The following is a 15,191-nucleotide window of genomic DNA, read 5'->3' as shown; positions in this document are numbered from 1 at the left end:
TTGTCACAACAATAAAGCCTGCATTAGTATCATGTGCAATTCTAAAGACTCATTTTAGTTAGTTACTTTTTTATATTTATGGAAAAACGATTTAAACCGCCAAGAGCAGGACATCCAAAGCTCACATACTGAATCAAATTATTTATATTTCAACAACAGAACCTTTGTGAATGTTTTAATAAATCATGCTGATTCCAGTGCATGAATGTGTTTTATCCATGTGCCCATACAGTCCCCAGTGCTTGTACATTGCTGCAGTGCACAGAGGAAGTGATTGCATAAGGGAGTGTGACAACTGCTGGGTTATGCAACAGGTGCCATGTGCTAACAGGTCCTCTCCCATCTCAACACGGCTATACGGCCATGTGTGCTCATATAAACACACACATATGGACATAAATGTCAGCACCTTCCATTGTGGTAACACAACATCTATGTGTTCAAGCACGTACTAGTATACATACACTGAGTTTATACTGACTATGTCATCTGATGTGGAAGTTCTAGGCCAGTATTCTAAAATAATTTGGACATAAAATGCCTTTGTGCTTAAAAAAGATGGCAACATGTACACAACATGCTGTAATTTCCAAATGACCAGCCATATGTACATTTTAGAACCCTTAACACCTGTCATTAATGTGTGTTATAAGATAGGTTTAAATGCACCCATATGCATTTTGATCAGATTATGATACATGGGTGTGTCATGAAACTTCACACTGACATATGATAATGACTTCACCAATTGAATACATTTTGGAAATATGAAATGGAAAGACCAAAACCACAAGTTCTTATGCATCATTGCAATATACAGCTAGGACTCTAGGAGGCCTCTACACAAGAGCGTGTGACTGAGGCATCATGTACACTTCATACTTAGGTATGGTAGGCGGTCCACTTCCATAAGGAAGTCATCTTTAAAGAAGAGGAAGGCCACAATGGAAAAGAGGTAGACCAGGATGATGGCCAGAACAGCTGTGAGGAAGATGGAGCGGCCATTCTTTGTCACACTCCTCATTACGTTTAGAAGGGTTTCCTCTCTACGTACCAGATCGAACAACTATAGAGAAGGAAAGCAAGACGATGAGAAAGAGAGAGTTTAAAAGGACTTATACATAATTAAACTAGGAAAATAAAAATAACTTACATATTTCATTTACTGTTGTAAATCAAGATTATTCAGCAAAATGTTTGAACTCGTACCAGAATGCTGTAGAAGAACTCGTGTACGAACAGACCCAACATGCACACGATGACGTAACTGACATGGAGAAGGAAGACGACGTCCATGATGACCACTTTGTACCCTCGAGTGAACGTGCCCAGGTTCCCCACAAAACTCACCAGGAACACAATTTTATTCAGCAGCTGTGAAGACAGCATTAACATTAACATTAAAAGAGTAGCATTCATTTCAAGCCTTATTGTCATATCAGTCCAAATTCTACACCTTGTGTGGTGTCTACTATAAAATGGATCCCAGACTCCTAGAATCTGTTTGAGCACGTCTCTTTTGGTTCTTCATGTGGTGACATAATGGATGAGGCAGATGCCAGCTTGAACAGATGCACACAGACTGACACAACAGAGGGAAGTGTCAGCAGTTTCAAGACTGCAACTCCAGCTGGCTGGGAGAGAGGCATAAAATCGCTCTCATTTCTTATCTGAACGCACATCAAGCACATCAGCCTCTTCTGTCATCGTAAGTAATACTGATACAAAATGGCAATGCTAGATCCTCTCCTGCCATCTTTCATATTACAGCAGATATATTGAGCAGTTTCTAGTAATTAATCAGTATTAACGATTAATCTGCAGACTTCCTCACCACCAGAAGTATCGGCATATGATGTTTATTTGTTAACGACTGGTCTTTTCTAACATACCTGTGGTTGGTTTTTACGTTCAAATACACTTTGACATTTAATCAATTCATGGTCTTGGAGAATGGATGGGATAAATGAAGCATGAACAATTGCTAATGAGATTGCCTTACGTTGACGGCCCCCAGCAGTAGCAGTGTGGGTCCTAAGCCCAGTGTGTATATGGAGCGGAGAATGATGGTGACCAGAAATGCCAGGATCCCCCCAGGCCGGGGTAGGACAAACAACATAAAGGTGCTCACGACCACTGCAACCCAAAGCAAGACGGACACGAATGGTGGCAAGATACCTGAAAAACAAACAAACAAACTCCTTTATCTGGTGAATAAATATGGTGTGCCTAAGAATCTTTGGGATGGTACAACTCTGACAATTGTTGCTCATTCTACTCAATCACTTGGATGTAAAATGCATTGGTGTTAAATAATAATAATAAAAAAAACATGCTGTAACCTGGCCATAAGCATTTTTCAGAAGCATCAAAACTATATACCACAAGAGGCTGTCTATTACAGTGGTTTTATCATAGGTAAGGATTGGTCTTAACCACATGTAACCCTTCATATACATGCGTGGACATTGTATTTTGGCTTCACTATACGCAACTTTTCATTTGCCTTCACAGCAGAGTTTGTCTTTGGGAGAAACAACAACAAAACATCTGGTTAGAAACCCAATTAAGTTTTTACATTGAAACCGAGTCAAAAGATTAGAGTCTCTAGTTTCATCTGATACACCGTTTTTAAGATTTGAGCTATTTATCGTGAAACACCATGCAGTTAAACACAATGTACACTAATGTGTACTTCAGTGATTTTTTTCTTTAGAAATCCTATATTTACTGTGCTTTATCAAATAGAGAATCAATGGGTTCATCCAAATGCTAAATTTTATTTTCAGAGGTTTTAGATGGGAGTAAGGATGAAAATGAGGTGCATTTTGAACTGTTCTGAGACTAGTGCAGACAGACAGCACACTGGAGGTCATGAATTCATTCACTAAATAGGGAGCAAGGGTGCATCCTATAGATTTCCCATGCAGCTAAGTACATTCACTCCTAAAATCAGACCAAAAGTTCAGTTTCAGGTTGCAGATGATGTTTGGGCTACTCAACATGTTTGGCAGATATGGGACAATAGTAATCAGTACTTAGATTCAGAATATATTATGTATATATTATCTGATGAATGATTCAGCACTGGCTTTCACTTGTAACATACTGTAAATGTCAAATCAATTCAAATAACTTTTGACCCAATACACATTGTTCTAAAGCAGCTTTAGAGAAAATCAGCTGAAATGTCTAAAGTCTCAAAAACATGAATAAACAACACCCTGGAAACATAATATATATTATCTTGGTATTATTTAAAATTTCACAACTTCGTTCCGCTGTCCATGTAAAAGCTCTTGGTACTCAAAAAAACTGTGTCATGTATACAAAACATGCAGAAATTTCAAAAAGATCAATCATACGCTCATTATAAATGTCTTAAAATAACACTATAGATAACTTTTCCTTAAATAAATGTATAATGACACTAAACAAGAAAAGATGAGTTTAGATGTCTGTTTTTCATTTATTCTGCATGCCATACCTTCATCTCCATCATCTCCAAATGGGTAGAACAGAGCCACAGCTAAGTTGACCAGCACAGCCAAATTGAAGGAGATACTGCCCCATAGAGATATGTGTTTGGACACCCAGAAAAGTGGCGCATTATCTGCAAAAACACAACAATACATCAGTTATATGACTCAATATGAAGTTAATATGAAATAGTGATGTGGTGATTATTTGTTACATTTGTTTTTGACAACTCACTTCTTATTTTCTTCTGCCACCTCATCTCATTGTAGAGGTCATCAAACTGCTGAAAGAAGTCATTGACCTTGCTGCCCTTATCATCTCGCTCTGTAGTTGTGAACACGCGCACTTTCGATTCTTCTGTCAAGTACTCGCAGATATTGGGCACAGGAAACACGATCTGCTCCATTGTGCGATCATGACGCACGATCTTAAAAAAATAAGTAAATAAATAAATTGGCAGATAATTGACAATAGAGACAAAACGGGACTTGGAAACAGGATTTAAGAAATGCTGGAATAGAAACACATGTCACGTTTTGGATTTGATTAGCCAAAACATTTGGACTAATCCGACTAATATTGGTGATGGAAACAAAACTTCACGAAGTGTGTAATTTCTGGGCCTCTGGTAACACTAAACCAAATTGCAACAATAATGAATGCTTTCAAACTGGTTTCCCAAAAACTCCCCATTTCACACCTCAAACTCATGCCATTGGTTGAGCCAATGTTGCTTTGGCAGGATGGTCTTGATGCTCAAACAAACAGAGCAATGTTTTAATCGAGCTACAGAGCCTCAATGGTTAAATTTTTTCCAGGAAATCAACCAATGAATGGCTTACTTATAGTTGTCTCAGGATCTATTTCTGGGATCAGAGAAAGTACACTCTTTTGCTTTAAACATTTACCTCTATCTGAGCGGTGTGGTTGGCGTAATATCTGCGTGCGTCCTCTCCCTCGGTGTTGGGGTCTGGGCCAGGTTTCAAACTTTGCTGGAGGTCTTTTCTGTGTCGAGCCAACTGATTATCAAAAACACTGCAGTCAACACAACTGATTTATCAAACACCATCAACAACAGCTCAATATTATTATACTAGTGACATATTAGTCATTTAAATAAGACAGTTTACCAGTTTCATAATGGATGAGTCAATACACAAGAGGCCAGCTTGATCAATCTGATTACTACAAATTCAAAACATTTTAACAGCAACCAATGTAGGGGAGCTCTGATTTTTATTGAAATTACTCAATGTCAACAGTCACATGGGGCAAGAAGCATTAGTAAGACAATGATGTCCAGAGAAAACCTAATCTAAAACAGGGCAATGAAAACCATTTGGTTGATCACTTCCAGTACGACGAATATCCAATAATGCTGCGCAGGAACCAAGCAATTAATTCAAGTATAAGAATCATCTCTTTAAAACATAACATTTTGCATTGCTTCGACATCTGGATTGGTTTACTACACATACAGAATCATAAAAAGATCCCTTGAGGCCCATAGACTGCCTCAGTCACCATTCACTCAAACCAGCCCCACCTGGCACCAACAATCATCCATGCAACTATCTAATCAGCCAATCGTGTGGCAGCAGACAGAATTTTAATTTTTGAGTGAACTATCCCTTTCATTTTACACTACGTTGTTCATCTCAATCCATGCACACCACATCTTCATTAGTTTATTTCTTATTTGCTGCATTTGTGTATATTTCTATTATTTTCTATGATCTCTTTCATATATATATTAAAGAGTTGAATTACATTAATGCAATGACCTCATGAACTACAAAAAAAATTATCTTGTGCTTGTACATTGACAATTAAGAGCTTGACTTGGCATACTTGACTAAAAAAAATATTTTATTTTAAGCACATAGAAGAATGTTACTACGTAAAGTAAATCATTCCACACTCTCAGCGTCCATTATTCACACAATGGCTTTAATGCTAGAAACAGAAGTGAGGGATATATAAGCTTGTTTTCTTGCTGCTACTCAGGCTTATGGAACACAAGAGATGTGCAGTACTCAAGACTCAATCTTCACAGCAACCTTATCATTCTTGATCAAGAGCTAACATCAGGAGTCTGTTTACAAGAACTGGAAGAGAGCAAGCCATGTGATCGAAAGCTTAACTGACACCACATAATGTCATTAACTTTGCATTCTCCTTCAAACCATGTAAACACAAGAAGATCTCTTATTTGGCGACACACACCAACATTGCAGGGCAAACAAAAAGACACTGAAAACACGATGAAGAAAAAAGGACAGTGGGAACAATCAAACATTCCTCACTATGATAGGTGTGCGTGAGAAACAAATCAATATTTAAGTATTTTCTGACTTTCACATTCATCCACCTACTGGTCTGGGCTGGTCAAAGATGTAGCTTGCTAGTAAAAAAGGACTTGTATATTAATATTTTTCTTCATCATATTTCTCCAGAAGACATGGATCTAACCACAGGTGTTTTATGGATTACTTTTATGCTGCCTTTATGTCCTTTTTGAACCTTCTGAGTTCTGGTCACCATTCACGTGCACAGAGTGAATGGTGAACCTATAGAGCTGAAATATTCTTCTAAACATTTTTTGTTTGTGTTCCCTAGAAGAAAGTAAGTCATACACATCTGGGGGTGAGTAAATGATGTGTGAACTATCCCTTTAAATCCAGAAAAGCAACCATTGAAAGAGCTGTGCACACTTGTGCTTTTGTTTTCTTTTGAGTCCTCCATACGGTCTGATGTGTGTGAGGAAAACAGAGATAGAGGAACACTTGAAGTTATCCTAGTGTCATTATGAAAGCAGGCAGTTAGTGACAGAAATAATCTATCTGGCAGATGGCTGAGACCATCAGGAAAACAGATGGACGTGAAGTTTGAGACTGAGAAGCGCATATTGAAGGGCTTATCCCTTTTTTGCCAATAGGCTTTAGTTTACGTCCCAGCAATGAACATGATTTGCTGCTTATTACTGCTAGTCACAAGTAGCTGGTTTTAGGAAGAGGGACATTTTCACTTTAAAGAGCATTTTATTGGACAAACATTTGAAAATGCCCCAGTGCAAGATTAGTCATCAATTGTTTTTTTTTAGCACTGATGGCCTAAATCTTACCTGATGGGCCAGGATGTAGATGTTGTGGCCAACGTCTTTAGGTTTGATCTGATCTGATATCTCTTGATTAATCTCACTATTTTCTCCTTGATCATAGGCCTCATTCATCACCACAAACTGTTTATATACACAGTCACACAATATCAGAACATCACTTTATAATATTTATTTACAGTATGTTTTGACTGATAACATATGATCTCAAAATTGCATGATGAACCACTAATTCATGATAAGCTCACCAGTTCGCTGGGTCTCATTTTGTAGAGGATCTTCTCAGCATTCTCGCTGTCTTGACAACTCTCCATGATGGCCAGGAGAAGTTTAGATGCATTGTTCTGATTTGTCATTGAATAGAAAGGACATTTACAGTGACAATTAAGAGATAGTTCACACAAAAATTGTAATTCTCATCATTTACCCTCATGCCATCCCAGATGTGTATGACTTTATTTCTTATGCAGAACACAAACAAATAATTTTATAAGAATTTTTCAGCCCTTTAGTCCACTCAGTGCAAGTAAACGTTGGCCAAACTTTGAAGCTTTGATTTACCACGAGTCCAGTGATAATCTATATCTACAGAAGTTATATGTAAGGCGTGGCTAAGAAACAGATCAATATTTAAGTCCACATTCTTCTTTTGTTTTTGATGATTTGCATTCTTTTTGCATATCGCCACCTACTGGGCAGGGAGGAGTAAAAAAATACTTACATTTTGATCTGTTTCTCAACCACACCTATATCGCTTCTGAAGACATGGAATTAAAAACTTGAGTCATATGGATCAATTTTATGTTGCCTTTTTGGAGCTTCAAAGTGTTGGCCACCATTCATTTGCATTGTATTTGTGTTCTGCAGAAGAAAGTAAGTCATACACATCTGGGATGGCATGAGGGTGAGTAAATGAAGAGAGAATTTTTATTTTTGGGTGAACTCTTCCTAAAAGGTGATGCAATCAATTTCAGACATTTAGCTATCTTCCGCTGGACTGTTCTCTTATTGGCTAGTTTTCAGATTGGTTAAAAAAGCATGGCACACACCCTTGACTATTTATTGCCAAGAGCTGTCACAGAGACAGATGTGATTTCTCGGAACACCTATTTCGGTGATTAAAAAAACACTTGCTAAACCTTTAAATTGTCGTGAAGTGAAATATTCACTTATTTTAATCAAAGAAGAAAGAAAATGTGCAGATGTTTTTACACACTAAAACAAAATCAGAAATGCTTCAAAACAAGTTGTTTTGTCATCTGTGAAATATTATAATACTTGTGTCATTTGTCTCCTTATTGGAATTGCATGAGCAAACGAGTACCTTCAGTTCCAGCACAAGGTCAAGTCGGTTCTTCCCTAAAGGATCAATTGGATTCACAATGAGAGCGATGATGATGTCGATGCCGTTTGACTCGTGCCTGGCTATGCATGACTGCAAAGGAGGAAATGCATAATCTATCAGCCATAAGAGCGTAACTGAAACAACATTTCTTATCTGAAAGTTTTCTGAAATTGTAGTAATATTTGATAATTTATTAATAAGCCTTTGGTGAGTGGAAAAAGTCTCTTCTAATTTTTTACTCAGACTCAAGTCATTACAAACTCATAAAATAGTAAAATTTTGAAGGTTGCATTTGTTGCTCTTTTCCATGCAATTACAAAGAATGTGAACAGGAGCTTTCAAGCATCAAAAAGGACATAAAAGCCCCATAAAAGTACTATCAAAGTAGTCTGTACAACTTGTGCGCAAAATTCCAATTCTTAAGTAATACGATAGGTTTGGATTAGAAACAAACCAAAATTTAAGTTGCTTTTCACTAATAATATTCACCTTCAGGAAGCTGTTAACTCTCAGTGAGATGAACATGAGAATCAAATCAGTGCGATTTGAGACCAAATCATTCAAATTGTGTTTGTGAACTTGACAACAGATTTAATGAAAAGATCTGACTCAAAAGAATGATTCATGCGTGAATTAGACATAACTTTTTCTATCCTGAATGCGAGAGCTAAATCAGATGTTCAGTCAATGACGACTTGATAACGGCTTCTTTTTGATACTTCTATTTCACTTTTGTCTCTTATTTGAAATGTAAAAGCTCCAGTCCCATTCTTAATCTTCTGTAATTGCACAGAAAAGAGTGGCAGTACAGTCAGAATTTCTCCTTTTTGTGTTCCAAAGAAGAAAAAAAGTAATTTGGGTTTGAAACAACAAGGGTGAGTAAATAATGACAGAACTGAACTATTCCTTTAAATGCAAACACCATATCAAATCTATCAGTTTTACCTATTTGTCTACATGGAAAAAGATTTGTCCAAATTATCCAGTGAGGATGTAGTTTACGTACCTGATTCTCATGGCAGGGACCCTGACAGTACTCTGTGATGGTCTCTAGTGTCTGTATTACCAGGTCCACATTCCTCTCATTAATGTAGAGCCCAAGCAGCCCCAGGCCTCCAGTGGTACTACCACAGATACAGTCCAGAAACTGGAGTGTCTCACAGACCAGGTTATAATTGGTCTTGTTGTTCTGATCTCGTAGAAAATTCTGTATACAAGAGAACAAGACTAAAAACATAAACCAGAGTCCTGAGTGGCAGTAATTGGTGTCTCTATTCAGACTGAGTCATCCATTCTGGGTCGGGGTCCCTTGAGACGTTGATACCACAGCAAAATATTTCAACTTGTAAGCATCAAGGGGCTTTTTTCTCAAAATGGAAAAATGCCAATTTCAAGTCATCTAAAGTACATTCACTGGATGTCCCTTTTAAAAACAATAAACCCCATCTTATCTGGCAGTGCTTAACACAAGTAATCTCCTAGAATGATTTTAAGTACAAAGTGAAGTGTGTAATTTCTGCGTAATTTGAGGCATCAAACGGAATTGCAAAAATAATGACTGTTTTCAAACAGGTTTCCTGAACACTCTGCCTATCTTTCATTGGTCATATAAACAGGTAGCATCGTCCCCAACTCACACTGTTGCTTCAACCAATTATGTGTCAGACTGGTTAGGGATTCTCAAACAAAACAATGTTTTGGTAGCATCACAGAGTTTACACTTTTGTGAAAATCAACAGACAAATGGCTTACTTCAACATGAAGAAATTATTTAAACAATTGAAAAAATGAATTCCTTCTCAACTACAGCCAAGCAAAATTGGGCCAATGACAACTCAGACAAGATGGGATTTACAGCACCTGCAGGTCTCTGTTGTGATTCTCGCAGAGCAGCTGAAGGAAGCGTAGTATGGGTTTCATGATGGTGATGGCCTGGCTCATCTGGACCTCCTCCTCGACGTCCTCCAAGCCCTCAAATCCTCCTGACCCCAATAGCTCTATCTCGGGGTCCAGCTCCCGGCGAAATGTGCTGAATGCCTTAGAGGTGACTGAGGAGGCTTCTTTGAGTTGACCTCGCATTTCCTCTCTGAGATGCAAGGGATCACGAACTTCACAAGAAAAGAAAGAAAGAGCTTGTTACATGATGTAAACTAATATTAATGCATATTTGCAGTTCTTCATCCAAAAGTGGCTAAACTAAATGCAAATCACCCAAAATGTTACTGGCAAGTACATTTCTGCCAACAATATTTTTCAATTTCTTGAGTACTTCACTGTATGATGCCAATGTATCAGGTCACAAGTGTGGGTGATTTTACAATGGTTTTGAATGTGTCCAATCAGAATTCAGAGACGGAACTACCTGCAATATAAATAGTTATTTATAGATGCTTAAGTATGTAAAACTAATATTCAGGCAAATTTGAAGCTGCTTATTCAAAACCAAACTCTAAAATCTTTCTCCTTATCAAATGATAAATGTGAGCCATTCTCTTTGACACAAGGCAAACTTGAACTCCTGTTATCCCTCAATGAGCAGTTGGTTCATAAAAGCAGGTTTTGAATAAACCCGAAGTTACTCCTCACATGACCTCATGTGACAGAGGATATGGAACACAGCAGTTGAAATAGGGACAAATACCATTCATTTGCCTCACTCTTCTTTATTTATGCTGCCTTAGGCTGGAACGGCACTTGCATGAATAGCTATGAATTAAGATATGCTTGTTTGTCAGAGATGGGCTATTAATGTGACCAATTTAACACCAATAGACACATTGTGTGTAATTTAGATAGTCTAGTTTTTTTTTTTTTTTTTTTTAGGATTAAGTGCTTATGATAAACCAGAACACTGCAATTAGGACACATGTCTGTTTTCAGCAAGAAACTGAGAGGGTGATTTCTGAACGATTATTTTTAGATTTGGGGAAAAAAAAAAAAAAAGCTAGTTTTGTGCCCTTTCAGGCCTTTTGTTAGAAATTTCCAATATGGCACCAGAGAAACTCATTTTAAAAGTTGACAAGTTGTTGAGAAAAGTAGTCAACGGGTCTATGTTAAACCTTGTGTAAATGTCTCCGTGCTGGAAGGTGGGGAAAATGTGCTTCATTTTCACGATTAAAAAAAAAACATCGATGCCCCTAAAAATAGGCTTTATTTTCATCATTTACTATAAATCTTCACTTTTACTTTCACTTTCAGAATGTGAATGAAAGAATTTTCATTTTCAGGGGAACTATCATTTTTGAAACAAACTTTCACTTTTGAGTGAACACTCCAATGCAAAATACAGTTACATGTTTTATTTTGGAGTGAAATATGAAACATTTATTTACAGCTGTCATGAGTCTCACCCTTCGAATCAAATAAATTGTATTCATTACAAACATGAAATGCACCTACATATCTTAAATATTAATTGCAATTACATAAAAAAAAAGAAAAGAAAAATGTGGGGGGGGTCAGATTTATAAACTCGGCAAAATAAGACTTGCTTTTATTTTCAGCAAACTTAACATGTGTAAATATTTGTATGGACATAAAAAGATTCAATAACTAAGACATAAACTGAACAAGTTTCACAGACATGTGACTAACAGAAATGGAATAATGTGTCCCTGAACAAAAGTAAAAGTAACAGTCAGTATCTGGTGTGGCTACCAGCTGCATTAAGTACTGCAGTGCATCTCCTCCTCATGGACTGCACCAGATTCTGCCAATTCTTGCAGTGAAATGTTACTCCACTCTTCCACCAAGGCACTTGCAAGTTTGCAGACATTTCTGTTGTGAATGGCCCTAGTCCTGACCATCCGATCCAACAAGTCCCAGATGTGCCCAATGGGATTGAGATCCGGGCTTTTCGCTGGCCATGGCAGAACTCTGACATTCCTGTCTTGCAGGAAATCACGCACAGAATGAGCAGTATAGCTGGTGGCATTGTCATGCTGGAGGGTCATGTCAGGGTGAGCCTGCAGGAAGGGTACTACATGAGGGAGGAGGATGTCTTCCCTGTAACACACAGCGTTGAGATTGCCTGCAGTGACAACAAGTTCAGTCTGATGATGCTGTGACACACAGCCCCAGACCATGATGGACCCTCCACCTCAAAATCAATCCCGTTCCAGAGTGCAGGCCTCGGTGTAACGCTCATTCCTTCGATGATAATCACGAGTCTGACATCACATCTGGTGAGACAAAACTGCGACTTGTCAGTGAAGAGCACTTTTTGCCAGTTCTGTCTGGTCCAGCGAAGGTGGGTTTTCGCCCATAGGCGACATTGTTGCCAGTGATGTCTGTTAAGGACCTGACTTACAACAGGCCTACAAGCCCTCAGTCCAGCCTATTGCGGACAGTCTGAGCACTCATGGAAGGATTGTGCGTTCCTGGTTTAACTCGGGCAGTTGTTGTTGCCATCCTGTACCTGTCCAGCAGGTGTGATTTTCAGATGTACTGATCCTATGCAGGTGTTGTTACATGTGGTCTGCCACTGTGATGATGATCAGCTGTCCTTTCTGTCTCCCTGTAGCGCAGTCATAGGCGTCTCATAGTATGGAAATTGCAATTTATTGCCCTGGTCTCATCTACAGTCCTCATGCCTAAGTCACGTTCACACAGATGAGCAGGGACCCTGGGTGTCTTTCTTTTGGGGGTTTTCAGAGTCAGTAGAAAGGTCTCTTTAGTGTCCTAGGTTTTTATAACTGTGAGCTTAATTGTCTATCGTCTGTAAGCTGTTAGTGTCTTAAATGACTTAACAAGATCGTTTAAACCCTTTCCAATAAAGATCTGTAGTTATTTGGATTTTTACAAAATTACCTTTAAAATACAGTGTCCTAAAAAAGGGAAGTTTCTTTTTTTGCTGAGTTTAGTAGCTTATAAACTCAATTCACCTTAATTACAGAGGTGGAAGTGTGTGTACACATGTAAATGCTTTGTAGGTCTGTTTTGAATTGCACTTGTTTGTTAAAAGTGGTCAGAAATACAAAATCCTATGTTTGCAATTCTGAATCTGATTGTACAATAAGTTTGGCAATGTGTAATTTTTCATCTTTTCATCTTTTTCAACAGCCAATTTAATTCTCGCAAACACTGTCTTCACATTACATTGGTGAGATATTGATCTCGGTTTCTTAGCTATTTCAAAAATGTATATACATCTATAGATCTCTTTGGAATGATGGAAACATTTTAGATTTACACATGGTGAGGAGAGCAAAACAATGTATTTTCATAATCAAGTAGTCAGTTGGTTGCCTGAATGACTAGTCGATTAATCATTCATAAGGAGACCCTGTAAAACTAGCCTGGTTTTGGGTTCACTTGTTAAAACACGTTACTGCATTCAAAAACAGCTTGACGGACAACAGTGGAATGGAGCAGATCAAAGGGGTCTTGAGGCATGTTTATAAAAGTTGAACTATTTTAAACTTGACATGCCATCTTCAAAACACAAAGCTTGAGGTGGACACTTAAACAGTGCAAGAGGCTACACAACTGCAAAAACATCAGTTGATATTTCAGGTGCACCTGAAGAGGCAGACATAGAGGAAGTATACCTTTTTTATATCTGATACCAGAGCCCTCTCCATCCTCCTCTCTCTTCCTACAGCTGAGCTCAAACATGTTGACGGATACACTAGAGAGAATCTCTTTCTGAGCCTGCTTCATATGGTCGTAGAACACCTTAAAGAACTTCTCTGACTTTTTCTGCTTGTGCAGCTGATTGTAGAAAGAATTCTGCAGGGGGACAACAGGAAATTACATCAGAACAGGGCACCCACAAGATCCAGATGAAACATGTGTGTTGGCAGCACCTGTGCATACCTGAATTTGTGTATTCCCTCCTTTTAGCAGTGCAATGCCCAGCAGAATGCTCTCCTCAAAGACACGGTCGTTCTTAGTGCTGACGATAAGTTCGATAACCAGCTCAGAAGCGCCCACACCATCTAACCTATTCTGAGTTTCTGCAAGGCTGGTGCTTGACTTATCAGAGTCCTGCCCTAGAGAGCCACCTAAACACAAGCACACACAAATACACAGTTTCAAGTACTGCGTTAAAATCTGATTACACTCATGCAATAACTCAGTCACACTCTACACTAGACTAATCCCAGACAGCACAAATACTGTACATCTACGAGATGTCTGTATTAGATGTTTTCATCTGGAAAGCATCACTTTCTAATTAATATGTGCTAAACATCTTAAAAAGGTCATATTTAAAAACACTAAATATTTAACCTCTCAAAGACATCTGACGAATGTCTTATTGACTTATTGACATCCAAGAGGAAACATCTTATAGATGTATTGCAGATGAGCAAACATCCTAAGATATACGTCTTCCAGATGTAAACACAGACATCAAATAGGCGTCTGGGTGATGTATTTGCACATTTAGGGATATGTATGAACTAAATTAAATACAGGATTTTGTAAGTAAATTCTGTAAATACATTTTAAAACACTCAACCTTCATAATGTGGCATCCAGAATTAATTGTGGCCAATATGGCTGAATATTCATTGCAGTAGGTATTGTAGCTTTGTTCCAAAACCTAGTGAGCTGCCTTACCTAGACAGAATTTTATTAGCATACTCCTGGCACAAAGGCTGTTTCAAGGTAGGTAAATAACTAGCTTAATTCTAAGATAAATTCTTAATTCTCATTTTGGCTGCATTGAGGCAGCATCGCAACGGATGCACTGCTACAAGCTTAGTGTCAAAATGAATCTATGATGGCAGATGTAGAAAGAAATGTTGACTATTAATATACTTATTTTTCCCTTAATGTAGAGAAGTATTCATTAATATCAATTAAATCTAATGAAAACTGTTTATTTTACCCATTATTTGTTGGAGTGCTCCATAGTTAGCATAGCAATGTGTTAATGTCAATCTACACTGGAAGACAATTTAGCAAAGATGGGTTAATTCAATGGAATTGAATTGATGAAAGAAATTGGAATGCCCAACGATCAAGAAAAGTAGAAATGAGGTCCTGTCTGACAGGTAAAAGAGTCAAGAACCTTTTAGATGCAGACATTGCCTGTCTATCAACACTTGCGCATTAGTCGTTTTATTAGCCTAATCTAAGGTAAAGAATCACAATTTATGGTACTAGTGGTCAGATTTTACTGCCGATTTGAAATACGTTCTTCGATCTTAATCTTGACCATTTTGGTCTTTCTCCATTCAAGAAGATATGAGCTGCACTGGCATGCCACCAGAAAAATAGCTCCCCATGAGTTACCTA

General features: G+C 38.0%; 1 protein-coding gene across 2 annotated transcripts in view; it reads right to left on the bottom strand.

Moving 5' to 3' along the window:
- Positions 1-15,191, bottom strand: part of LOC127622873 (inositol 1,4,5-trisphosphate receptor type 2-like) — a 110,362-nt gene that overhangs the window by 32,020 nt on the left and 63,151 nt on the right. For both annotated transcript variants that reach the window (XM_052096993.1, XM_052096992.1), the window contains exons 39-51: positions 13,761-13,948; positions 13,493-13,673; positions 9,804-10,051; positions 8,950-9,150; positions 7,923-8,033; positions 6,847-6,942; positions 6,605-6,721; positions 4,389-4,499; positions 3,715-3,907; positions 3,488-3,613; positions 2,003-2,178; positions 1,210-1,374; positions 883-1,066 (exon numbers count right to left, since the gene is read on the bottom strand). In XM_052096993.1, the coding sequence (XP_051952953.1) occupies positions 883-1,066; positions 1,210-1,374; positions 2,003-2,178; positions 3,488-3,613; positions 3,715-3,907; positions 4,389-4,499; positions 6,605-6,721; positions 6,847-6,942; positions 7,923-8,033; positions 8,950-9,150; positions 9,804-10,051; positions 13,493-13,673; positions 13,761-13,948 (2,097 nt within the window). The remainder of the gene's footprint in view (positions 1-882; positions 1,067-1,209; positions 1,375-2,002; positions 2,179-3,487; positions 3,614-3,714; positions 3,908-4,388; positions 4,500-6,604; positions 6,722-6,846; positions 6,943-7,922; positions 8,034-8,949; positions 9,151-9,803; positions 10,052-13,492; positions 13,674-13,760; positions 13,949-15,191) is intronic.

Source organism: Xyrauchen texanus, chromosome 29, assembly GCF_025860055.1.
Source record: "Xyrauchen texanus isolate HMW12.3.18 chromosome 29, RBS_HiC_50CHRs, whole genome shotgun sequence".
Taxonomy (NCBI): Eukaryota; Metazoa; Chordata; class Actinopteri; order Cypriniformes; family Catostomidae; genus Xyrauchen; species Xyrauchen texanus.
The sequence above is the reverse complement of the archived record's forward strand: the minus strand, read 5'-3'. Positions and strand labels throughout refer to the sequence as shown.